The 26,400-nt window shown below is 42.3% G+C and overlaps 1 protein-coding gene across 1 annotated transcript; it reads left to right on the forward strand.

Annotated features, from left to right (window-relative positions):
• Positions 1–9,529: 9,529 nt before the first annotated feature.
• On the forward strand, positions 9,530–26,094 carry LOC132832932 (zinc-binding protein A33-like). Its single transcript, XM_060851174.1, has 7 exons — positions 9,530–9,712; positions 10,441–10,926; positions 16,360–16,455; positions 17,089–17,322; positions 18,659–18,681; positions 18,775–18,890; positions 25,371–26,094. The coding sequence occupies exons 1-7, from the start codon at positions 9,530–9,532 to the stop codon at positions 25,946–25,948; spliced, it is 1,716 nt and encodes a 571-aa protein (XP_060707157.1). The 3' UTR covers positions 25,949–26,094.
• The last annotated feature ends 306 nt before the right edge of the window (positions 26,095–26,400 follow it).

The following is a 26,400-nucleotide window of genomic DNA, read 5'->3' on the forward strand; positions in this document are numbered from 1 at the left end:
TTTGTCCAGAGCGATTATTTAGAAGCATCAATCTTCGCCTCCCACCTGGCAAACATCTCCTCAAAGCTCATCTTCATTGGTAAATCTCCTGAAGTAGCTGAAGACACCTTTGTTGCAGCTGAAGAGGGAGAGGGTGGGGGAGGGGTCCCTGCTTTCTTAGAGCCGCCTGTTCCCTTCCCTTTACTCATTTTCCAGCTAGTATTAGACTATTTAAATGTACTAATAGGTAACTATTTAAGGTTAACAACTATTATAAATGGTTTGGTGAGTGTGGTGGGGGTGGATAGCCCACTTTTCCCAAGTTTTGGGTACAGCACTGTGGACCCAGTCTTGCTGGGTCGCCGCCATCTTGGATCCCACCCTGCCCTTTTAGCACTGTCCCCCCTCAGCCCCACTTTAAAGCTCCCTGTCCTGCTGTCTGACCTTACAGTCTGGTGCACACACAGAGCCAGGCAGCTTGTCAGCTGGAATTGGAGCTGCAGACTGAGAAGTTTGAGTTTGATTTATTGTTGTGACAGGGACTGCGATACCGTGAAAGGTGTTGTTTTACACGCTGCACAGGCAGACCACACCAGATAAAGTGCACCAGGTTAACAGAGCAGAGTGCAGAATACACTAATATTACCACAGAGAAGGTGCAGAGAGATCAGAATTAACATTTGATAGGTCCATTCAGAAGTCTGATAACAGCAGGGAAGAAATTGTCCTTGAATCTACTTGTAGATGTATTCAAATGTTTGTACCTTCTGTCTGCTGGAAGAGGGTGGAAGAGAGTGTATCTGGGGATCAAGCGGGTCTTTGATGTCGGTTACTTTGTCAAGGCAGCGTGAAGTCACAAAGAGTCAATGGATGGAAAACTGGTTTATGTGATGGCCTGGGCTGTGTTCATGACTCTCTGCAGCTTCTTGTGGTTTTGGGAAAAACAGTTGCATATCACACACTTGTATCCAGATAAGATACTTTCTATGGTACGTCTGTAAAAGCTGAGAAGCCTTATTTACTCCTTGTGGACACACTGAATTTCTTTAGCATCCAAGGAAGTAGAGATATTCCTGCCCTTTCTTCACCGCTGTGTTGATGTGTGTGGACCAGGACAGATTGTTGGTGACCATCATTCCCAAGAACTTAATGCTCTCGACCATCTCCACCTCAGTACCACTGATGCAGTCCTGAGGCCCTGATAGAATTTACCCTTCGGTCTGAAAAGCAGGGCTGAATGAGATAGTTAATGTATTGGAGTTTCAATTTCCTATGATTCCCCTCTTTCAGAGAATATTCCATCAGGTTTGAAAATAGTAAGTTCTTCAAAAGAAGGGAGGCAGAAAGTGGGAAACTACAAGTCAGCCAACTGACCAGTTATTCAGGGGATATTATTGGAAACTATTATTGAAAATGCTATAAGGTGGACTCAGAAAAAAATCAAAGTAATCAGACCAAGGCAAAATGTGAAAGGGAAATCCTGTTTATCCATTTTGTTGGAATTTTTTTTTGAAGAGGCCTCATGCTGTAAATAAAGAGGGATGAGTGGGTACAACAGACTGAGCTTCCTCGAAGGTATTTGATAATGCACCGTGTCAACGGGTATTGCACAAAAGAGAAACTCCTGGTGTAGGGGGTTATCTCGGCATCGATAAAAGATTTACTCACCAACAGAAACCACAGAATAGACATAAATGGGCCTTTCGTGTGTGTTCATTTGTGAATTCTGGAATCCCTACAATGTAGAAGCAGGCTTTCCAGTCCACACTGACCTTCCAAAGAATATCCCACCCAGACCCATCCCCCGACCCTATCCCTGTAACCCTGCATTTCCCGTGGCTAACTCACCTAGCCTGAATCTCCCTTTTCAGCATGGCCAATCTACTGAGCCTGCACATCTTCGTCTGTGGGAGGAATCCAGAGCACTCAGAAGAAACCCACACAGACACGGAAAACGTGCAAACTCCACACAGTCACCCAAGGGTAGAATCCAGTTCCTGGCGCGGGGAGGCAGCACTGCTAACCATTGAGCCGTGCCACCCAGAGAATGCTCTTTAGGCTGGACATTCAGGATATTCAAAACTGAGACAGACAGATTATTAATCAGTGAGAGAATCAAGGGTCATGGGCCAAAGGCAGGAAAGTGGAGTTCAGGATGATCAGATAAGCCAACATCTCCCTAAATGCTGAGCAAACCCGACGGGCTGAATGATCTATTGCTGCTCCCACGTCTCATGGTCTTTTCGATGGTTGCCTAGAAACTTCTCTTGTTCTGGCCAATCAGGGAGATTCACCTAATAGTTTGATGTGGGGATGCCGGGGTTCCATAGAATCCCAGCTGTGTAGAAACAGGCCCTTCAACCCAACTCCGTCCTTCCAAAGAGTATCCCAGCCAAACAAATTCCCATTACTCTACGTTTATCCCAGGCTAATGCACCTAACTTACACATCCCTGAACACTACGGGCAATTCAGCATGGCCAATTCACCTAACCTGCACATCTTTGGATTGTGTGAACATAGAACATAGAAAAATACAGAGCAGTACAGGCCTTTCGGCCCTCAATGTTGCGCCGATCCAAGCCCACCTAACCTACACTAGCCCACTATCCTCCATATGTCTATCCAATGCCTGTTTAAATACCCATAAAGAGGGAGAGTCCACCACTGTTACTGGCAGGGCATTCCATGAACTCACGATTCGCTGAGTAAAGAATCTACCCCTAACATCTGTCCTATACCTACCACCCCTTAATTTAAAGCTATGCCCCCTTGTAATAGCTGACTCCATACGTGGAAAAAGGTTCTCATGGTCAACCCTATCTAAACCCCTAATCATCTTGTACACCTCTATTAAGTCACCCCTAAACCTTCTTTTCTCCAATGAAAACAGCCCCAAGTGCCTCAGCCTTTCCTCATATGATCTTCCCACCATACCAGGCAACATCCTGGTAAACCTCCTCTGCACCCGTTCCAGTGCCTCCACATCCTTCCTATAGTATGGCGACCAAAACTGCACACAATACTCCAGATGCGGCCGCACCAGAGTCTTATACAACTGCAACATGACCTCAGGACTCCGGAACTCAATTCCTCTACCAATAAAAGCCAGAACAACCAGAGGAAACCTGCACAGTCACAGGAGAATGTGCGAACCCCAACCGACAGTCACCCGAGGCCGGAACCGAACCTCGGTTTCTGGCGTTGTGAAGCATCAGTGCTAACACATCCACTAATATCATTTATTGCATCCATTGCTCCTGATGCGGTCTCCTCTACATTGGGGAGACTGGATGCCTCCTAGCAGAGCGCTTTAGGGAACATCTCCGGGACACCTGCACCAATAAACCACACCGCCTTGTGGCCCAACATTTCAACTCCCCTCCCACTCTGCCGAGGACATGGAGGTCCTGAGCCTCCTACACCGCCCTCCCTCGCCACCAGATGCCTGGAGGAAGAACGCCTCATCTTCCGCCTCGGAACACTTCAACCCCAGGGCATCAATGTGGACTTCAACAGTTTCCTCATTTCCCCTTTCCCCACCTCACCCTAGTTCCAAACTTCCAGCTCAGCACTGTCCCCATGACCTGTCCGACCTGCCGATCTTCTTTTCCACCTATCCACTCCACCCTCCTCCCTGACCTATCACCTTCATCCCCTCCCCCACTCACCTATTGTAGTCTATGCTACTTCCTCCCCACGCCTACCCTCCTCTAACTTATCTCTCCACGCTTCAGGCTCTCTGCCTTTATTCCTGATGAAGGGCTTTTGCCCGAAACGTCGATTTCGCTGCTCCTCGGATGCTGCTTGAACTGCTGTGCTCTTCCAGCACCACTAATCCAAAATCTGGTTTCCAGCATCTGCAGTCATTGTTTTTACCGTCAGTGCTAACCACTGAGCCACCATGGCACTCCAAAGGTGTTGGACTGAGGTGGAGAACGTTGAAAATCACACAGAATACCAGGTTATAGTCGAACAGGTTTATTTGAAAAACAAGGTTCCAGAGCACCTCTCCTTATTCCGTCAGCTAGTTGGGCAGAATACCGAGGACACAGAATTTATAGTAGAAGATCAAAGTGTCATACAACTGTTGTGATGCATTGAACAAGCCGACATTACTGTTAAGTCTTTAATCACTTAGAAGAGGGGCGCAGGTTTCCAATGATTAATATGTTTGATTAAAATAGTTTGAGACAGTGTCATCCATTTGCACAGCATGTTACTGTTAGTTATGTCTGTGTAACAGGACCCACCGCCTTTCTGTCTGGGCCCTCCCTTTCCGGGATCGAAACCCGACCTATCCTGATCCCAAAATAAAGCCCCGCTCCATTCTTCCGTTGACCTGTTCCATTTTACCTCGTTACCATCACCTCGGTATTCAGGCTGCCCTGAGACTTGGAGAATCAATCCTTGTTCTGCCCAACGTCACATTAATTGAGGAACCTCCGGCTTTTCAACTTTCCTGAAAGTGGTTCAAAATATCAGGTCTGGATCATTCAGGCAGGATCCAGTTGTGGAATCCAGTCCACACTTTCAGCACAGCCCATTTGTGCCCCTCAGGATAGTTCAGGAAGTCAATGCCCAGATGGAAAAAACAGAGAAAGTTGTAATTGAAACCCACTGGTCCCATTCGTCATGTGTTCCTCAGACTGTAATTCCAGTCAGACCAGTACATTTATTGCCAAGTGCTGCTATTTATTCAACTGCCTCTGCCCCTTATTTGAAACTACACTTGCAGTTAGGAAACCACCACAACCCTTTCTCACAGATGTTTAAATTAGAGTCATAGAGATGGACAGCACAGAAACAGACTCTTCAGTCCAACTCATCCGTGCTGACCAGATATCCTAAATTAATCTAGTCCTATATCGCAGCACTTGGCACATATCGCTCTGTGCCCTTCCTATTCACATACCCATCCAGATGCCTTTTAAATGTTGTAACTGTACCATCCCCCACCATGTTCTCTGGCAGCTCTTACGGCCTTAAACTTGTTTTGTGCTCTAATCAGAGCTTCAGAAAAGAAACTGCATTATAAATGGAGATAAATGGACTTCAGAGCCACAGAAAGACCAGGGAAATGAGAGGGGCTAAATTGTTCTTGCAGAGAGCTGTCACAAATGAGCTGAATCCCCTTGTGTACTGTAAATATTCAATGACTCAAAGATATTTTGTTTTTAAATTGATTTCATGCGTTAGGCCATCATCACGTCTGCCATTTAATCTCCCCTCTTTCAATCTATCATGCACCTTCCCTTTCATTCTTCTCCATTCTACAGTGATGTACTGGGGCTTTAAGATGTGTATTTTGTCCCTTTGTTTGAAGAGTGATTTTAAGACAGAAGTGATGAGCTGTCTATTTGAATCTAATACAGTAAACAGCTTCTGAGGACTTGGCTTTTTATGTCGAGGTGGAACAATCGAAGCAGCCTGAATGGGTGGGGATCAAACTCCCCCAGAGTCAGGACTTTTAATTTTAGCTTTTCAGTAATTTTTGCTGGAGTTGTGAAGCTGGGTTCCGGCATGTCTGTCGCTGCTTCTCTCTCTCTCTCTCTCTCTCTCAGAATGTTGATGGTTTTCCTTCTGGATTGGAGAATTGCCGGTGAGACAATCTATTTTATTGACTTGTCCTTTGCCAAGGGTGTGTCAATGGGATATTGCTATGTTGTCTACTATACGAGTATGATATTACTATGTATTCCTGATGAAGAGCTTATGCCCGAAATGTCAATGCTCCTCGAATGCTGCCTGACCTGCTGTGCTTTTCTAGCACTACACTCTCAACCCACATTACTATATTGGAATAGTTAATCGTTAAATAATCTGTTATTTTGTTAAGTTTACCAAAAGAGTTAAGTTATTCCAATTTCTTCTTTCTTTTGTTGTATTTTAATGTGGTATATGAATAAAGTGTGTTTTGTTTCAAAAGTGGTAATTTGACCAATCAAATTGCAGCCAGACCGCTACGCCTGGCATGTACCTTTAAAATAAAAAAGAAGTTAGGGTCTGGGCGATCTTCTGAATATACTTTGAGGGTGTTTGGTCTGGTCCATAGCACCCTATTTTATTGTCAGTGAATTCTTTTAAACCTGTTATACCTCAAATTATTTCCAGTGAAGCACTAAAACATTCTGGGGAAGAGTGATTAGCAACCTAGAAGGTGACATTAATGATATTGGTTCAAATCCTACCATGACAGATGATGGAATTTAAATTTAGCTAATTAATTGAGAATATTAAAATTTATCAGCAAGAATAGAGACCATGGTGGCTATAATCAATTGTTACATAACCACATTGGTCCTTTGGGGAGGAAAATCTGCCACCCTTACCTGGTCTGGCCTACACATGACTCCAGACCCACAGTGGTGTTTGTGCATTTTTAACCACTGTCTGAATTGGTTGAGCAAGCCATTCAATTCAGGGATGATTAGAGTTGTTGGTCAGTTAATTACGGATAGTTATAGTTTGGCAACAATTGCTTGCTTTGACGGTGAAACCCACTTCCCAGTGAAAGAATGAAGAAAAACATAACATTAACAGTCTGCCTCCTTCTTTTTGTCCTGCCTGGTTTCAGATTGCAGCGTTTGTATTGTATTACATTTGTCTTTCTCAATGATTGACATCTTCCAGCCCCACTGCAATCTCCATGTCTTCAATATCAATTCCATACATGGTAGTTGTCTGACCTTAAAGCACATTGTCTGCAACTTCAGCATCATGTTTGACCCCAGGATGAGCTTCTATCTGCATGCCCTCCATGGCACTGAAAGCAGCTTTTCCCCACCAGTGGAGCAGGCCATCCAGAGATGCAGACGTTTAAATTTCTCACTGATGGGATGAGTGAGTCAGCGGCAACATGTTCAAATTTGGATTAGTCTCCCTTATGGATGATGTCACTGGTGAGTTACAGAGGTCTACAGCACCGAAAACAGGCCCTTCATCCCATTGAGGTTGTGTTTGTCAAAACAACCACCTTGTGATTCCTATTTTCCAGTCCTTGACTGTTTGCCTTTTATTCCGTGGTTCAGAAGTGTACATCAAACCACGTCCTAAACGTCATGAGGGTTTCTGCCTCAGGCTGTTAGTTTCAGATTCTCAACACCCTCCAGATGAAGAAGCTTTTCCTCACATCTCTGAACTTCCTGCCCCTTACCTTAAATCTATGCCCCTTGGTTATTGATCCCTCCATCAAGGGGAAAGGTTTCTTCCTGTCTACCCCATCTATGTCCCTTACAATTCAATACATCTCAATCATGGCCACTCTCAATCCCCTCTGCTCCAAGGAAAGCCACCTCAATCTGTCCAAACTCTCTAGCCCAGAAATCTTCCTGGAAAATCTCTTCTGCATCCTCTCCAGTGCAGTCACCTCCCCCCTATAATGTGGATTTGAGAACTGCACACAGTTCTATAGCTGGGGCCTAACCAACATTGTATACAGTCCCAGCATTACCTCCCTGCTCTTAAACTCTATACTTCAGCTAATAAAGACAAGTATCCCCTATGTTTTTTTTAAGTACTTATCTCCCTGTCTTATCACCTTAAGAGACCAGTGAATGCACATTCCAAGGTCCCTCTGATTCTCAGTATTTGCCACAATCCTAATTGGTCATCATGTACTCCCTTGCCTTGTTTGTCCTGCCCAAGTACATCACCTCCCAGTTACCCAGATTGAATTCAATTTGACTCTGATCAACCCATCTCACCAGCCCGCCTATACCGTCCTGTTATCTCAGGCTATCTTCCTCACCATTTAGCACCCCACCAAGTTTTGTATCATCCACAGACTTACTAATAAATCCTCCTCCATTCAAACCTAATTGTTTTCTATAACACAAACAGCAAAGGCCCGAGCACTGTTCCCTACTGAGACCCACTGATTCCAGTCACAAACCAGCCCTTGACCATCAGCCTCTGCTTCCTGCCAATCCGCCAATTCTGGATCCAATTAGTCAACTTTCTCAAGACTTCATGGGCTTTTACCTTTGCTATCCCAGTCTCACATGAGGAATCTTATTAAAAGATTTGCTGAAGTCCAAGCAGACGTCACACATGGTTACCTCTTCACAAATTCAATCAAATTGGTCAGACATGACCACCCCTTTACAGAACCATGCTGAATGTTCTTGATTACTCCTTGCCATTCCAAGTTCAGATTAATTCTGTCCCTCAGAATTTCTTCTTGTAATTATATTGATTGGCCTGGAGTTTCCTGGCATATCCAGGAAATGGGCGGCACGGTGGCATAGTGGTTAGCACTGCTGCCTCACAGCGCCTGAGACCCGGGTTCAATTCCCGACTCAGGCGACTGTCTGTGTGGAGTTTGCACGTTCTCCCCGTGTCAGCGTGGGTTTCCTCCGGGTACTCCGGTTTCCTCCCACAGTCCAAAGATGTGCGGGTCAGGTGAATTGGCCATGCTAAATTGCCCGTAGTGTTAGGTAAGGGGTAAATGTAGGGGTATGGGTGGGTTTCGCTTCGGCGGGTCGGTGTGGACTTGTTGGGCCGAAGGGCCTGTTTCCACACTGTAAATCTAATCTAATCTAATCCCTCGCTCCTCCTCGAGTAATGGTAAGACATCGGTTGTCCTGCAGTCTTCAGACCCCTCTCCTGTGGCCAGAGAGAAGCTGAAAATTATTGCCAATGTTCCCAGTGGTTCCTCTCTTGCCTCACTTAACAGTCTGGGACACATTTTACTAGGTCTGCAGATTTATCTACTTTTAAGTCTATCAGACCACACAGAGCCTCCTCTCTGTCTGTGCTAATTTCTGCAAGAACGTTGCAAGCCTTCTCCCTTTTTTTGATACCCAAATTATTCCTCTCACTAGTGAACACTGACACCAAGTATTCATTTGGAATCACATGGGCATCCTCCACTCACAAATTATTGCTGTGATACTTAATGGACCCTACTCTTTACCGAGTTATCCTTTTATCCATAATGTTTGTGTTAAACAGTTTTGTATTTTCCTTTATTTTACCTGCCACTATCCCTTCATTTCTTCTTTTAGTTCTCTTTATTTTAAGTTCTCTTTGGCCCATTCTATAATCCTCTCAGGCTGTTGCTGTTGTTTCTCAGTTAATCCTTCCTTCAAACAAAATGCACTTTTTTAAAAATCACAAACCAATCAAATCCCCACCTCCTTGATGTACTGATTTACTTTCCCCAATCAGCAGTCCCCTGAAGCTGTCATTGTTAAACCTTCTCTTCTCTCTCAAATCTAGTGAGTTGCTGGTTTGCCTCAGTTTGAATTTTCTGACTTTTGTCCCTCCAGTGTCTTCTGGCCCTTTCTGATATCAGTTTTTTAATGTTCTTTTTACACAATCATAGGAAAACATGCTCAGATCAGACAGAGCTAGCATCCCTCAGGGCAATTAATGAACCAGTCTGGTTTTTCCACAATCCATTTACATTATTCACTACTCCCTCCCTTTCTGGGCTGTGTCTTACAATGTTGCTGTGGCAATCAGAGACAGGAACTTAAAAGAGTGTTTGACTTTCCAGTGGGGACCATTTCACTTGGTGCTCAGTGGAGCCAGAGCAATCCTTTGAGATGGCCAACATATGGGAGAAGCTAAAAAGTGAACAACGGAAGGAGCTGTGCAGTGTCCACAAGGAGAAGGTGAAGCTATTTTGTAAAACTGACAATCAGCCCATGTGTGTTGTTTGTCAAAGTTCAAAAAGCCACCAAAGCCATGAGCTGCTGCCTCTGGAAGAAGCGACTGAAGAATTTAAGGTGAGGAGATATCTCATCAAATAGAGAAACAGAATGTAATTGTCATTGACTTGGATTGAGTGTCTCTCAGTGCTAAAGGCAGTCCTGATAATGCATTTATATTTCTTTAGTTATTCTGTCACTCCATGGGCTGTCACTTGTATCATTGCTACAAGGAGCAAGGCCAGGGATGTTGACAAAGTTAGACCGATGTCAGTCAATTAGCCCTCCAAATGCAAAGCCAAATCTCTTTTTACAGTATGTTTCAGATTAGAAGACAGCACATACCTTTTACCAAAGCCTCTCAATCAGTTCAAACTTTCACGCAATCATATGCAATAACAGTGACCAGGAAACTGAACAGGTTCAATCCTCTGGCCATTTTCCGAGTTAATAAGCAAACACATTGGAATTTTAACAAGGGAAAAGTGATGCTATTGCAATCTGTATGAATGCACCATGGCCTTTAACAATACATTATGTGTCCTCTGATCCTGCCCCACTAACTACCTGGCGAAGGAGCTGTGCTCCGAAAGCTAGTGTTTTCAGAAACACCTGTTGGGCTAGAACCGTGTGTTGTGTGATTTTTAACTTTGTCCATCCCAGTCCAACACCGGCACCTCCACACCATCCCCATTCCCAACCGACCTTCCCCCTCATCGCCCGGCTTCAGTGATTCCCTGTCCCTGCTCGAACGCTGTTTATTTCTTATTCTTATTCTACTCTGGGGGTTGTCTCCGCCTCCTGAGGGAGTCACTGAGCTGCAGCAGTACAGGAACATTGGAACTGGGAGCGGTTTGAATCAGGAAGTGCTGAGTGTGAACATGGATTCCAGGCAGCAAGGAGAGAGCTGGATGGAGGATTTAAACTGCTCTATTTGTCTGGATTTCTTCACAGTTCCGGTTACACTGGATTGTGGACATAATTTCTGTCGCTCCTGTATCACCCAGAGTTGGGAAAAACGAGAGATGAACTCCTGCCCGGAATGTAGACAGGGGTTTCCGGAAGGAAACTTTAGGGTGAACCGTGTTTTAGCGAATCTGGCTGAGAAAGCTCGAAAATTACATCAGAATCCACAAGAGAAGGAACGTGAACGTTACTGTGAGGAACATCAGGAAGAACTGAAGCTGTTTTGTGAAACTGACAAGAAATTGATCTGTGTGATTTGTAGAGATTCCCGGGAACACAAGTCTCACAGCTTCCTGCCAATGAAAGAAGCTGTTGGAATCTACAAGGTAAAAGTTATCAAACTAAATAGTGTGGGAAAAGATGAAGTGTGGGAAGATGAAATCTGTTAAAGAAGGAAGACAATGTCAGAGAACAAGGTAGCAATACGTGAAATTATAATCAGCGTGACAACCAGGGCCAGAGCCTCCAAATTTAAAGGTTGCACCAGGTGACAAGGCTGGGATTGCAAAAATGACAAAGTACAGAGTTCAAGATTCTGTACCTCAGTATGCAACCAGAGATTAATTAGCAGTTCCAGTCGAAATAAACATGCATGATTCTGGATCAGTGGTGCTGGAAGAGCACAGCAGTTCAGGCAGCCTCCAACGAACAACGAAATCGACGTTTCGGGCAAAAGCCCTTCATCAGGAATAAAGGCAGTGAGCTGGAAGCATGGAGAGATAAGCGAGAGGAAGTTGGGGGTGGGAGAGAGGAGCATAGAGTACAATGGGTGAGTGGAGGAGGAGGAGCTTCATCCCCTCCCCCACTCACCCATTGACCTTCATCCCCTCCCCCACTCACCCATTGTACTCTATGCTACTCTCTCCCCACCCCCGAGTTCCTCTAGCTTATCTCTCCATGCTTCCAGCTCACTGCCTTTATTCCTGGTGAATGGCTTTTGCCCGAAACGTTGATTTCGCTGCTCGTTGGAGGCTGCCTGAACTGCTGTGCTCTTCCAGCACCACTGATCCAGAATCTGGTTTCCAGCATCTGCAGTCATTGTTTTTACCTCATAAACATGCATGATCTGAGAGCTATCACAGAGACATGGCTGCAAACTGACAAAGGCTTTGATCTGGTGTGTGACATCTCAGAAGAGCTGTAACTTAATGAAAGGCAGAGTATCAGTTCTGTTAATTAAGGGTGACAGTATTACATCAGGGAGAGATTACTTTTGTTCCAGTATGAAGATATAGGATACAGGTGAAGATAAAAAGAAGTAAATTGTGAAAAGTTCCTTTTGGCAGTAGTTTAAAGGCTGCCTAACATTGATCACACTGGAGGACAGGCTAGAGAGGAAGAAGTGGGGGTGTGTGAGAAATAATCATGAGTGATTTGAATCAGTCTACAGATTGAATCAGTTTGAATAGCAAAGGTAGCCTGGAAACTGAGTTATTGAGTGTTTTTTATGATAGGCTGTTAGAATAACACATCCTGAAGACATCCACACAGCAATCAATCAGCTAATGTGCAATGAGTCAAGGTTAATGAGTGATCTCGTAGTAAGGGCTTCACTCGGTAGCAGTAATCATAATATGATTGATTTTCAAATTGAGTTTGAGGGAGTTAATGGTGAATTAAGACTAATGCTCTGAACTTAAATAAGTGTACTTACAAGAATATGAAGAAAGACTGGGTAAAGTGAACTGAGAAGTTTGGTTACAGAATAAGTCAGTTGACCAGCATAGTTAGTAAAAACAAAACCCATGATGCTGGAAATATAAAATACAGATTTAAAATGGTGTAGGTACTGAATAAGTTTAGCAGTATCTGTGGGGAGTAAAGCTTGTTCAGTGACCCTTTCTCACAACTGAAAATAGCTGAGGATGGGATGGTGGGGGTGGGGTGGGTAATGGAAAGAAAAGAGTGCCCAGAGGGAGAAAATGAGGCAGACTCTGTGTCTGTGTGAGAGAGCGAGAGAGAATGAAAGGGATTGACAAACAAAGAGATTGTTGCTAATAAGATTCATGTGAGAAGTCTCGTGACACCAGGTTACTCTCCAACAGGTTTCTATGAAATCTCAAGCTTTTGGAGCATTGCTGCTTCAACAGGTGAAGTCTTCAAGGCTTTTTTTTTGAGTAAATTGCTATGTACCTCCTTTATTAAGAAGTGGAAGTACTTGGAGAAAAAGGTCAAGGAATTAAGGATTTGCAAAACAAAATGAACACCCCAGTGAATATGGGAGATTTAAACTGGGCCTAAGGGGCAAATAAGTGCACTTACAAGAATATGAAAAAAAGACTGGGTAAAGTGAACTGAGAAGTTTGGTTACAGAATAAGTCAGTTGACCAGCATAGTTAGTAAAAACAGAAACCGTGATGCTGGAAATATAAAATACAGATTTAAATTGGTGTAGGTACTTAGTAAGTTTAGAAGCATCTGTGGAGAGTAAAGCTTGTTCAGTGACCCTTCAAAGCCAGTGAATTTGGGAGATTTAAACTGGGCCTAAGGCGCAAATATTTCATGAAGATCGGAATGCGTGTATAGAATGAGCTGCCAGAGGAGGCTGGTACAATTGCAGCATTTAAGAGGCATCTGGATGGGTATTTGAATAGGTAGGGTTTAGATATGGACAAACTGCTGACAAATTGGATGACATTAATTTAGGATATGTGGAAATTAATTTTAGGATATATTGGAAATTCATAGATTTATAAAGTGCACGAAAAGCCTTTCAGTTTATTGAGTCTGCATTGACATAACCACCACTAAAAGAGTACTAACCCAATTTCCTGTAGTTCTCACATATCCTTGAATGTTATGATATTTCAAGTAATGATCCAAAAATATTTTCTAGGTTGTAAAGTTTCCAGTGCCCACTATCTTTCCAGACAATGCATTCCAGATTCCCACCACCTGCTGACTGAAAACAATTTTTCCCAAATCACCTCTGAATCCCCTACCCCTCTCCCATTCTCCCTCTCCCCATATTAACGCCACCCCTCTCCCATTCTCCCTCCCTTATTAACGCCACCCCCTCTCCCATCTTCCCTCTCCCCATATGCCCTCTTGTGACTGACCCCTCAAACAAGGGGAACAACTACTCTCTCTTCACCCTGTCCACGCCCCCTCATAATCTTATACACCTCGGTCATGTCCCCCTCACTGTTTTTCTTTAGAGCAGAGAAGAAGACTCAGGCGATCGACTGTGTGGAGTTTGCACATTCTCCCCGTGTCTGCGTGGATTTCCTCCGGGTGCTCCGGTTTCCTCCCACAGTCCAAAGATGTCCAGGTCAGGTGAATTGGCCATGCTAAATTGCCCGTAGTGTTAGGTGAAGGGGTAAATGTAGGGGTATGGGTGGGTTACCCTTCGGCGGGTCTGTGTGGACTTGTTGGGCCGAAGGGCCTGTTTCCACACTGTAAGTAATCTAATCTAATCTAAGAATTGCAAAGTATTTCCTGCAGGTGGCTGAACTATCCTTGACAGTCTTAAGTGTATTACGAAAGTCAGACTGCTTAAACCAGCAAGTATGTTGAGGATGAAATTGCCTGCTAAAGCCACGAAAGCAAGCATAATTGATGGACTAGCACAATACTTGGCTTAAGTAGGAATGGAAGAGACATCAGGTTCTCTGAAAAGTGAGACACTGGAATCAGGTAATATTGAGTGACAGTTAAACAAGCTTTCCCATAAGGAAATAACAAAAAAGCAAACCATGGAATTCCAAGGAGGAGAAAATGCTAGAAAGCAACAGGAAAAGATAATGCTGTATCAAAATTTGAGTGAAGGCATTATTTATGTCCTTTGAGAAAAAAGCAACGCAAATGAATCAGCAAAAGGAATGCTGGACATTGTCCATGCAGAGTGAGTTAGCAGGTGAAGCATGGGAAATGTGTGTTTGATTGTGATAAGCAATTTCTACGTATTCACAACGCTGTTAAAAGAAAACTGTTTTGGCTGAATATGAGTTGCTACCTGACACATTTAGGCAAAGGCTCCAGAATTTAAAGACACTGCCGAGGCAAATCGAGTTTGAATTTGAACGTGTTGAGCAAAGTAGTTTTGAGAGGTGGATACAAGAATTACAAAGTAGGTCTGAGTTTGCAACTCTTTAAAACAAAACTTTCAAAACTCATTGCCTTTTGTCACAAGAACCCTTTGTGAGGTCCAAAAGTCACAACTGCAGGACAGCAGCAATAATGACTGATCCATGAAACTCAACATGACTTTGTTACTGTCATAAATTCAAAAATGAGAGAAAGTGGGAGCAGAAAAGAAAGGCAAATAGCCAAAGGAAAGAATGGATAGTTGGGAATGCTGAAGATTTTCTTCTCAACTGGGGATGCAAAGTACTGAGGATTGAGGTAAAAGGTGGAAGCCAAAGTGTTTCCACTGTAACGAGGTGGGATATATTTAATCGGAATGTTGGAACATAGAGTAAACATAGAAACTAGGAGCAGGAGTAGGCCCTTTGAGCCTGCTCCGTCATTCAATATGATCATGGCTGATCCTCTGTGCTATCTTCTCACTTTCTCTCCTTACCCTTTGATGCTTTTAATTTCTAAAAAGTTGTTGCAGAGGAAATCCATGTGACGTCTTCGCGTTTTTGAAAAAGGGTTTGGAAAGAAACACAAATCAAACAGGCGCTGGATAGAATTGTTGCTTTGACTACAACTCCGAGACCAGAGGAAAAACTGCTGTGAGTACACAGGAAGTATATAGGGGAGATGAGAAATATAATGGGTTTTTTTTGTCCAAAGAGAAAGCACCCGATTTTCTTTAAATGATGCAGCCAAGCCCATAACAATTCAGAGACACAGAAGCTACTCAGAACTTTTCATTAGAGAAGGATTGAGTTTTCATCAATTAAAATTGAAGTGCTGGTAACTGAAGTAGATGGAGAATATATTTTGGTTCTTTTGAAGAAAATCCTATTGGCATGTAACTTGTTATCTGAACTAATGGTAGTTGGGCAGTTACAACATTTTCTGTGTTCATGAAGTTAACATACACCTGGGGGAAATAACTTCACCTATAATCACAGAAAATGGCTATGTCAATGTGAAATGTTGCTATTTCAAATCAATAAGGTATAACTTGAGTATTTATTTCAATCGAGTAAGAGTATGATGGATATTTCTCATGTGGCCCAACTCTTAGCGAAATGAACAATTTATAATAAAGAATGTGGGAACATAGAGAAAACTCATTGCTGTGGCATATTGGTCATCACATCTACACCATGGATCTTTATTCATAAAAGCAAATACAGAACAGAAATTAGGATCACCTACCATGTAAAAATATTATTGTCGAGTTCATTCCAAATGACATAATGAAAGCCAAAACCTCCTGTGATGAAAGGTGTGTAATTTATGTACGTGTTACGATCATTCATGTAAAATGAATTTCAAAATGGTTTCCATACAGACTTTGGATACTTCTGTGAAGTTTTTTTTTGGAAGCAATGCTCATTTTGGCTAACCTTCCAGAACATATGCATTGTTGACAGCAGATAATCGCATTCCTTGTGCAATGCTAATGGAATAATATGTTTAATAAGTAGAATAAACATTCAAGTTTAATAACTTGCTTTCAGTTTGGAACAATTCTAGATTGGTTTTAGCTTAAAAATGCAGGGAGTAAACTACAATTCTCTCTTCTGTCACTTTTTGATGGTGCCTTAAGAAGCGACATTGTAAACTTTTCACTGAATGAGTTTAATTGTTTTGACATTTTCTTTTGGAAATTGCACAAATTAATTCACATTTTCATTCAGGAGGAACTACGAGCCTTCCTAAAACCAATCGAGGACAAGAGAGAGGAATGCAACACAGTTATGAGAGATTATGGAAAAATATTAATACACATTCAGGTACGTCTAAGTTATTTTGTTTTAAATTCTGTAAACAGTTTTAGAATTGTCCTGTGCAGATTCTGATCTCTGTTAAAAGGAGGGAAAATTATCAGTGAAAAAGCTGACAATAACCAACCACAAAGATGAGACCAGAATGTCATGTTAAACTGATTGGGAAAGATTGAGCAAGGTTGAAAGGAAAGGTAGAAGGTGACCTAACATTGGTCTTTAAAATCGTGAAAGCATTTGGAAGTCTAGACAGAAACAAGATGTTTCCACTTGAGGAAAAATTTTAACTTAAGGGATTTAAAAACAAAATAGTCATTCGTAAATCAAATGGAGAAATTAACAATTTGATTTTCAGTGAGAGCTCCCTGTTCTGAACAAATAAAGACACAATAGAAAAAGAATTAATTACATTGTATGGTGTTAGAGAATAATTGTCATTGTATGCAAAGAAAGCTCGAGTAAACATCTCAACATACCTTGCTGGGAATTAACCAAATTGAGAATGTGTTTCACTATAACGTTTTGAAGTGAACAGCAGCAAATTTTTATTTCAACAAATTCCCAGTCATTTTATCAAGTTTCTCAGGCTGTGCAACATTTTAAAAATCCTCATTTGCTTTTTCAATTTATCATTTTCCAAAGGACCAAGGTGTAAAAACAGAGAAACAGATTAAAGCTGAATTTGGAAAACTTCATCAGTTTCTCGGTGAGGAAGAGAAGATCTTGTTGGAAGATTTGAAAATGGAGAAAGAGAACAAGAGTCAGGAGATGAAGGAGAGGATTGAAAAGATAACAGAGGAAATCACATCCCTTTCAGTCACTGTTCAGGATATTGAACAAGGGCTGAGGGAACAGGACAGCATCACATTTTTAACAGTAACTATTTTTCTCTCCTTTTGTCCCTCCTTTGAGTTTGATTTTCAGTTTGTCCAGAGTACATCAATACAATCTGTGATAAACCCCACTGAACAAAATCACACCAGTGATCTGTGAGATTTGTTTTCTGTTTCACACCCATGAGTACGAACAATTTAATGACTCAATCTGGAGTGTGTTTCCTGGAGGCAAATATTACAAGGGAACATTTTGATGAACTGAAACAATGAGTAAAATTGGCTTGTTGTAGAGTGAGATCTCCTCAGGGTGGTCAGACCATTCTCGATATTCCCAGCTGGAAACTGGAATGATTCTGACCGAGGGAGCTCTGCACAATGTCAGATACTCAGACAGACAGAGTTTTCACCCAGTAATCAAATAGTTAAATATTCAGACAATCCAAACTACAGTGCAGGATCCAGCCAGGCTGTATCATGTGTACAATGTTCCTCACTTGAACTGTACTTACTCTATTCAGGAGAGAGAGTTCTCCACAGGGTCAGATACAAATACAGGTAGAGGTTTCTCCCAGTGGTTAAATAGTTAAATGAAAGGCCAGAGTACAGAGATTCCACAAGGCAGACATTTAAACCAAACATTTAATTTTGATTGTACAAAATTGCCAGAAAGTTCAGTGAGACGACTCCCTCCCCCGATCCCAACCCTGAGAAAATTCTGTGTATCGAAACAATGATTAGTCTGTGTTGACAAAATCTTCATGTTAATGTTTAAGTTTAAATGTTGACCAAGACACTGGGAGAACTCCAGCAGTCCTCTTGGAATGCAGGACTGTTTTCAGATCTTTTCCCTTCATCTGAACAAAGGATCCTCAGTTTAACAGCTCAGCTAAAACCCAATTCCCCCTGACAATGGAGTTGCACTCAGCTGTTTGGTCATTGAGCTCAATAATGTCCCAGACATTAGAATTCATTCTATATGGTTCATGGTTTCAGGTTACATCAAGTGGGCTGACACTCTATCTGGAGTATAACTGCAGACAAAGATTCAGAGACTGTCTGATGAGTCCTGATGCTGAACATAAAACTTTGCAGCTTCACCATTTTCCAGGAGAGTCAGTGATTTCTATTGGACAATCCTGGTGTAGATTCCCAGAAACATTTTGTCTCCGCGACATATGCAGATTATATGGAAGCATTAAGTGTATAGGTCCTGCCCTGATTTGCCTTTCTAATTTTGTGGAGTAACTCAGTTCAGTGAGGACAGGAAGAGACAGCCCAATTTCCTGAATTTAACATGTTCATCCAGTCTGGGGCTTTACTTTTTGTGATAAAATAATCTCTAAACACTAACAGTAAACATTTTTCACGTTCCACAGAAATTTCCGGATACACAGAAAAGGTAAAATTTACATCCTTGCTTTTGATTATTATTTCTAACACATCCCTCACCTACAATGGATTGACCCACACAGACTTTTATCTCCTGTTTCAGAGTGAAGCAAACTCTCCCAGAGCCACAGAAGGTTTACCCTTTAATAAATGTGGGCAAGTACATCGGCTCCCTGCAATACAGAGTGTGGAAAAAGATGCTGACAGTGATTAATACAGGTGGGTGTGAGCTTCCTGACACCAGCTCTTCAAACACTCTCATGATTATCATTCTCTTCATAAATATACGACTGCATTCACAATGTACTATGTTTTCTCTGTCATGTGCATATTGAAATTCAAAATTGCCGGAACCATTTTTCGCTATATGGGATCATAAAGTCACACAGCACAGAAACAGGTCTTTTGGCTCCCCGTGTCAGTCAATCAACAAACACCAAATTACATGACAAATGTGAACTCCCATTTTCTTGACACCAATGCCTTCAAACCTGCTGAGCTTCTCCAGCAGTTATTTTATCTTCTCATTTCGAACATCCACAGTTCTTTCATTTTTGTTAACCAATTGTCATGGATCCCATTTACCTTCCAATGATCCAAAGCCAACTACATCCTGGCATTTAAAGTGCTCACCTAGCTGCTGCTTAAATTTTAGGGTGTAGGTTTGCTTGCTGAGCTGTCTGTTTGATATCCAGACGTTTCATTACCTGGGTAGGTAACATCATCAGTGGCAACCTCCAAGTGAAGCGACAAACCTTGCTGCTTGAATGTTATGAGAGTAATTGTCTTCACCACTTTCTCAGACAGAGCGTTCCATATTTCTATTACTCTCTGGGTGAATTTTGGTTTCTTAGATCTCCTTTGAATCATTTAGTCCTCACCTTAATGCCTCTGATATTAGATATGTCTGCCATTACCTCTGGCGCCAAGCAGAGATTGCCCCTTTGGTCTCTAATAGGTACCACTCTATCCCTGGAAATTCTCTCACTCTTAGCATTTTCCTTCATCATTTCTTCCAAAGGGTATTTCACGGCCAATCTTTGTCCTCCATATTTCTTTTTTTCAGCAAACACCCTCCCCCACACATTCTCTATACTTATGACGATCCTCTCCTGCTTTTAATGCGCTGTCCCTAACATATGCTTTCTTCTTTGCAATCCAATGTTCTCTGGACTTGTACCCTTGCCCTTCACTCTTACCGAAACACACTGGTCCTGAATACTCACGGTACTACTTAAGATTCCTACTTTCTAAAAGTAAACTTACCTGCAAGCAGCTGCTCTCAATCTATGTTTGCCAACTTCTACACCATCCTTAATCTTTTCCAAAATGACTTTGAAACTTAGGGAATAATAATTACTATCAACCAAGTGCTCACCCACTGACACTTCAACCACTTAGTCATATAGCATGGAAACAAAGCCTTCAGTTGATCCCCTAGTCCATGTCATCCCAAATTAACACCATCCCATTGCCATATGTATCTATCCAAATGTCTTTTAAATGTTGTCACTGTACTTGCATCTACCACTTTCTCTGACAGTTCATTCCACCTGTGAACCACATTCTGTGTGGAAAAAGCTGCCTCTCAAGTTCCTTTTTAATCTTTCTCCTCTCACTTTTAAAATACATCCCCTAATTTTGAATTCCCCCACCTTAGGAAAAGACCTTTGTTATTCACCTTAACTATGGCCTTCATGATTTTATAAACCTCTAAAGTCACCCCTCAACCTCCTACGCTCTAGTGAAAAAAGTCCCAGCCTATCCATATGACTCAAACCCTCCAGTCCCGGCAATATCCTGGTAAAACTTTTCTGTACTGTCCTTTCACCAGCTTCATTCACAAGGATGAGCTCAAGCACTGTTCCATCTCCTGTTGGACTATCTCCGTACTCTGTATTCTGTACAAAGAGCTCTCCTGGATGCACGTTACCAATACTACTCTGTCTATTTCTTTCACAGTAAGGTGATTCCCAGTTAACATGACCCAAGTTGAAATATCGTACAACTAAAACCGTATTCCTTTCACATCTTCCTGTGATGTGTCTACATATCTGCTCCTCTATCTCCCTCTGACTGCTGGGAGGCCTGTGGTATAATCCCAGCAAAGTAATTGCCCCTTTTTTATTTCTAAGTTCCACCCACATGGCCTCATTTCAAGACCCTTCCATGACATCCTCCCTCGTTACTGCAGCGATGGTTTCCTTTATCAATAATGCAATGCACCTATCTCTCTTGCATCCCACTTCCCTTCATCGCACCTGAAATGTTGAGCTGCCAATCCTGTCCTTCATTCATCCATGTCTCTGTGTTTGCAACAGTATTATATTCCCATGTAAAAATCAATGCTGTAAGTTCATCTGCCTTACCAGTCAAGATCCTGGCATTAAAATACACAGTTTAGATTTCCAGACCTCACATGTGCCTTTTCCTGTCCATGTCTTCTCTGCCAACTGGAGTGTCGCAGAATTCCTTCTTTTCTGATTGACCTTTATATCTATTCTGTGCCCCTGAGTGGATATTTTCATAGCAGTCTGCTGAACTTCCATCTGCCTCATTGGTATTTCCCTGAACCTGACATGCATCCTGTTGTGTTGGAGATTTCAACATTGAGTTGGAACCAGTGCTATTTCCCACTTGAATAGGGAGCCAGTTTTGGGTGGGAGTGAATGGGTTAGGAGTGTAAGGGACGGGAGGAGCTGTTTGAAAACTGAACAAAGTTTGTGCTTTTACAGGAAACTAGTTTTCTGTGAGCTTGCAGTTGATTAAGTTTGGGAATCGAACCTTTAAATGCTCAATATGCCCTTTGATTTCAATGACATTGGACATAAAATAAATTACTGTAAATATTGTAAAACGACAAAGAGTAGCCAGGCACAAAGAAGCCCTCTAAGTAATAAGTAACTGTTACAGCAGAGCCAGACACTGAGATGGCAGAGGTTTCAGCCAGAGGTGTGACCCAGGAATCGGGGTAACTGCAGCAGGTCAATAAGATTCCTCTCCACGGTGTTGTCTCCTTTGGTGCTACTCCTTCACTATGCTTGCCCTGCCCCCACTTCACAGACTGGCCCTCTCCAGCCACAGTGGTGCCCAGGGAGGCCATGACCAGGGACTGGGACTGCACCAGCTCCTGCACCTTCACCACTTTCTCATCCAGGTTCTCGGCATGCAGCAGCAGCTGGGCACCCCAGCAATACAAGGTGACTGGAGAAGGCAATGACAGCAGTCGGGCAAGTCTAGTGTCAAAGCAGATACCTCTCCAACAACCCCAGACTCTGCCTCCTCTCATTCACAGAATCCCTCTGCCTCACACCTCAACCCTCCCACAAGTCCTCCCTAACCTCCTCTTCATCCTCACCCTGTGGAAAGATGGCAAATTGAACAGAACAAATGCAGCCTTAGTGGGGGCTGTCTGTGCATGTGCTGCTGCGTGTATCACTACACATAGAAAGCAGGGGTGTCAGTAGTACTCGCCGAGACCTATCTTGGTATGTCAATGTAATCTGCACAGAAACTTCTGTGACATGACACAAGGTGTTGAGATAACTGTTCATTTGTGCAAGTGGCCACCCTGCATCAAAGTAAAACTTGATATTTAGCGTGACAGCGAGCAGTAACTGTGAAACACAAATAAGGCTAATTACATAGAAGTGAGGACAGAGAAACGTAAAAAGGGTGAGGGACTAACAAGTAATTCAAAGCCGCATGACAAGTGTTTCTTTAAAATCTGTAGAGAGAAAGACTGAGGCAACAGTGAACAAAGGGACAATGAGAATGAGACTGAAATTGTGAACCAGAAATTAGCAGAAGAATTGAAAAATAATTTTCGTCAGTCTTCATGTCAGAGGAAACCGAGAATATTTCAAAAATATTACATAATGAAGGAGATAATCGGGAGGCTGGAACCAAACACAATTTGTATCGCTTCAGAAAAGTAAGGAAACTAATGAGTTTAAAGACAGAGACCGCTGGGTTGCATCCTGGGATACTGACAGAAGTAGCAGCAAAGATAATGGATGCGCTGGTAGTCATCTTCAAAGAACCCTTCGATTATGGAAAAGTTGCAAGTTTGGAAACCTGCCAATGTAACATTTTTTTTCAAAGAGGGATGGAGATAAAGAAAAATAGGTAACTACAGGTCAGTTAGCTTGTCATTGTAAAAACCTGTCATTGGTGAAAAGGTTAGATTCTATTATGTGGGATACGAGGGCAGAGTATTTTGAAAATGTAATAGATTCAAGCAGAGTCAGCCTGGCTTCATAAAGGAGAAATCATTCCTGTAAAATTTATTATTAAGATTTATAGAGGACGTAACAAGAAGGGTAGATAAAGAGGAGCCTTAGATGTAATATATTTAGATTTCCAAAAGACATTCGATAAGGCACTTAAAGGTACTTAAGACCATAAGACATAGGAGCAGCGATTAGGCCATTTGATCCATCAATTCTGTTTTGCCATTCAATCATGGCTGATAGGTTTTTCAAACCCATTTTCCCACTTTCTCCCCAGAATGTTTGATCCCCATGGCAATTGAGAACTAATCTATTTCTCTATTATTAAATCTACTCAATGATCTGGCCTCTACAGCCTTCTGTGGTAATGAATTCCACAGATTCGCAGCTCTCTGGCTAAAGACATTTCTCCTTATCTTTGTTCACAAGGCCTTCCCGTCACTCTAAGGCTGTGCTCTCGGGTCCTCCACTCTCCTGCCTGTGGAAACCTCTTCCCAACATCCACTCTGTTCAGACCATTCAGTATTATGTATGTTTCAATCCGATCCATTAGGCACATCCTTCTAAACTCCATCAAGAATAGTCCCAGAGTCCTCAAACATTCCTCATTTGTTAAGCATTTCATTCCTGGGTTATTCTAGTGAACCTCCCCTGGACTCACTCTACAGCCAATACATCCTTCCTGAGGTATGGGGTCCAAAATTACTCTCAATATCCAAATATGGTCTGACCATAGGTTAGTCTTCGGAGGGTTGGTGTGGACTTGTTCGACCAAAGGGTCTGTTTTCACACTGTAGGGATTGTAATGTAATCAAATCTTATACAGCCTCAAAGGCAAGTCCCTGCTTTTATATTCTTGTCCCGGAGAGATAAATGACATTATTGTATTTGTCTTCCTCACTACTGACTTGACCTGCAAGTTTACTTTCAGAGAAACCTGGAATAGGACTCCTAAGTCCCTTTGCACTTCTGTTTTCTGAATTTTCTCCCATTTAGAAAACAGTCCATGCCTCCATTCTTTCTAGCTCACATTTGCCCATGTTGTATTCCACCAGCCACTTCTTTGCCCACTGTCCTGACCTGTCTAAATCTTTCTGCAGCCTCCCCACCTCCTCAATACTACCTGCCCTCCACTTATCTTTGTATCACGAGATAAAAACTCATGGTGTTGGGGGGAGTGTACTAACATGGATAGAAGGTTGGCTAATGAATAGGAGCAGAGACTGTGGATACAGGTGCCATTTTAAGGATGGCTATGGGGATTGGGGTGGGGGCCACAATTAGTTATAATATATATTAATGACTTATATGAAGAATGTGAATGTACTATAGCCAAGTTTGTGGATATCACAAAAATAAGTGGGAAGACAAATGGTGGGGATGGCGCAAGGAATTTATAGAGGGATATAAGTTAATTGAGTTGTCAAAAACTTGGCAGATGGAATATAATCTAAGAAAGTTATGCATTTTTAAATGAAGAAAAGAAGAGCCAAATATTATTTATTCAGGAAAAGCTGTAGCACTGTGGGATATCTGGGTCCTCGTACATGAATTATGTTAAGGTGGAATGATCAAATCATTCATTCGACACCCAGTTCACTTCCTGCATCATAGAGTTTATTGAAATTACCTCAATGGGAAGAAGTTCTCTGAAAATCCTGCACAAAGGAAATTGGTGTAGTCATCATACTGTTTCCAAACCAATTATATTATTAATTAATTACATACCCTTCCAATTAAGCTAATCATATGACTTCATGGCCAGAGATGGACTGGCTTGTGGTCAACCCCTATCTTCTATGGTCTTATGCTGTCTCCCAGAGTCTCTGGATGCTTGCTACAGTGGACTCTGCATTCAATCACATTCCCTCCCAGGTATTTTCCAGCTGCACCATGTTCACTGCCTGTTAACCGGACACTTAGCGATAACAGAAAGGCCTTTTAGGTTCTGTTATACAGTTTACTAACCTTAATACAGGATATAGAAAGGAATGTTAATTTAAGTAATTGTTATAAAATTTATCAGTTTCAATAAATTTATATGGTTGCATTTAATATTAGAATTCTTCAGCGACCTGGTTGTGAGCAGTTTCTTTTATCTTAACCTTGTCTGTATCTCTCTTTCATTATCCCTACCTCCTCCCTATAGTTTGTCTGTAGTTTCTCCTGCAGATCTCTGATTCATTGTGGCCTGCAGCCCCACCACTATTCCACTCCAACTCTGTTTCAGTTTTTCTCTTTGCAGAATGGTGTTTCCTCAGCCTTGCTGCAGGCTGGAGCCAGTAAAACCTTTCCCCATAGCAGTTTCCCTTTTCCCCGATGTACATACTAGTTTCTTCCTTGGCTGATGAATTTCGAGATTTGGTTTATTGCTGATTTTTCCCAATCACTAAGGGGCTGTGAGAGTTATGGTGACTAGTTACCAATGAATGTGACTAACATTTTATTCATCTCCACCTGTTCCCAGCTCCAGTCACCTTGGACCCTAACACAGCCAATCCTTACCTTCTCCTGTCTGAGGACTTGAGCACTGTGCAAAACACTGACAAATGGCAGCAGCTTCCTGACAATCCGGAGAGATTTGATCCTTGTGTCAGTGTCCTGGGATCAGAGGGCTTCACATCAGGGAAACATTCTTGGGAGATAGAAGTAGGAAATAAAACTGAGTGGACTTTGGGAGTGGCCACAGAGTCCATAAACAGGAAGGGTGACATCGTCCTGACTCCAGGTGACGGATACTGGACAGTGGTGCTGAGAGATGGAGATGAATACATGGCTTGTGAGAAATCAAGGAAACATTTAGAGTTGACTGTGAAGCCGAGGAAGATCCGAGTCTGTTTGGATTATGAGGGAGGGAAGGTGTCCTTTTATAACTCTGAGCATAAGACCCATATCTACACTTTCACTGGGACATTCACTGAGAAACTCTATCCTTACTTCAGTCCATTTCTAACTGATGGAGGTAAAAACACAGAGCCTCTGAAAATCTGTCCCTGGAGAGTAACAATCCAGGAGGATAAAGATTTGATCCCTTCATCCAGATAAAGCTTTTTACTTACATTTTGTGGGAAGAAAGAAGATAAAAATTGCCCGTGCCATACAATCAAAAAGCATCTCTTCACCCTCTTCCACCCCCCTCCCCCCACCCCCCCACCTCGTGATGCTGCCTTGCTTGCTGTGTTCTTTCAGCCTCCTGCCTATATCTTTGGACTCCAGCATCTGGAGTTTATTTTTGTCTAATTCCTGTTTCTAGCCCTTTTGCTGGTGAGGGATAAGAGTGGAGATAACAATCTTGCACCTAGCACCTTGCCTCGCCAGCTCCATAGGAATTGATTGATTGAGGTCTTTCTGATGTTATAAGTTCATCTCTCTTTGAAATGTTTTTCAATACCTCTCTGCATACTTGATCAAGAGCTATGATGTGCAATAAAGCTTTTGGTATTGATACTATGAATGATATCTTACTTAAAATTATAAGATCAAAGATTTGTGAAGGA

Source organism: Hemiscyllium ocellatum, chromosome 35 (genome assembly GCF_020745735.1).
Source record: "Hemiscyllium ocellatum isolate sHemOce1 chromosome 35, sHemOce1.pat.X.cur, whole genome shotgun sequence".
Lineage (NCBI taxonomy): Eukaryota > Metazoa > Chordata > Chondrichthyes > Orectolobiformes > Hemiscylliidae > Hemiscyllium > Hemiscyllium ocellatum.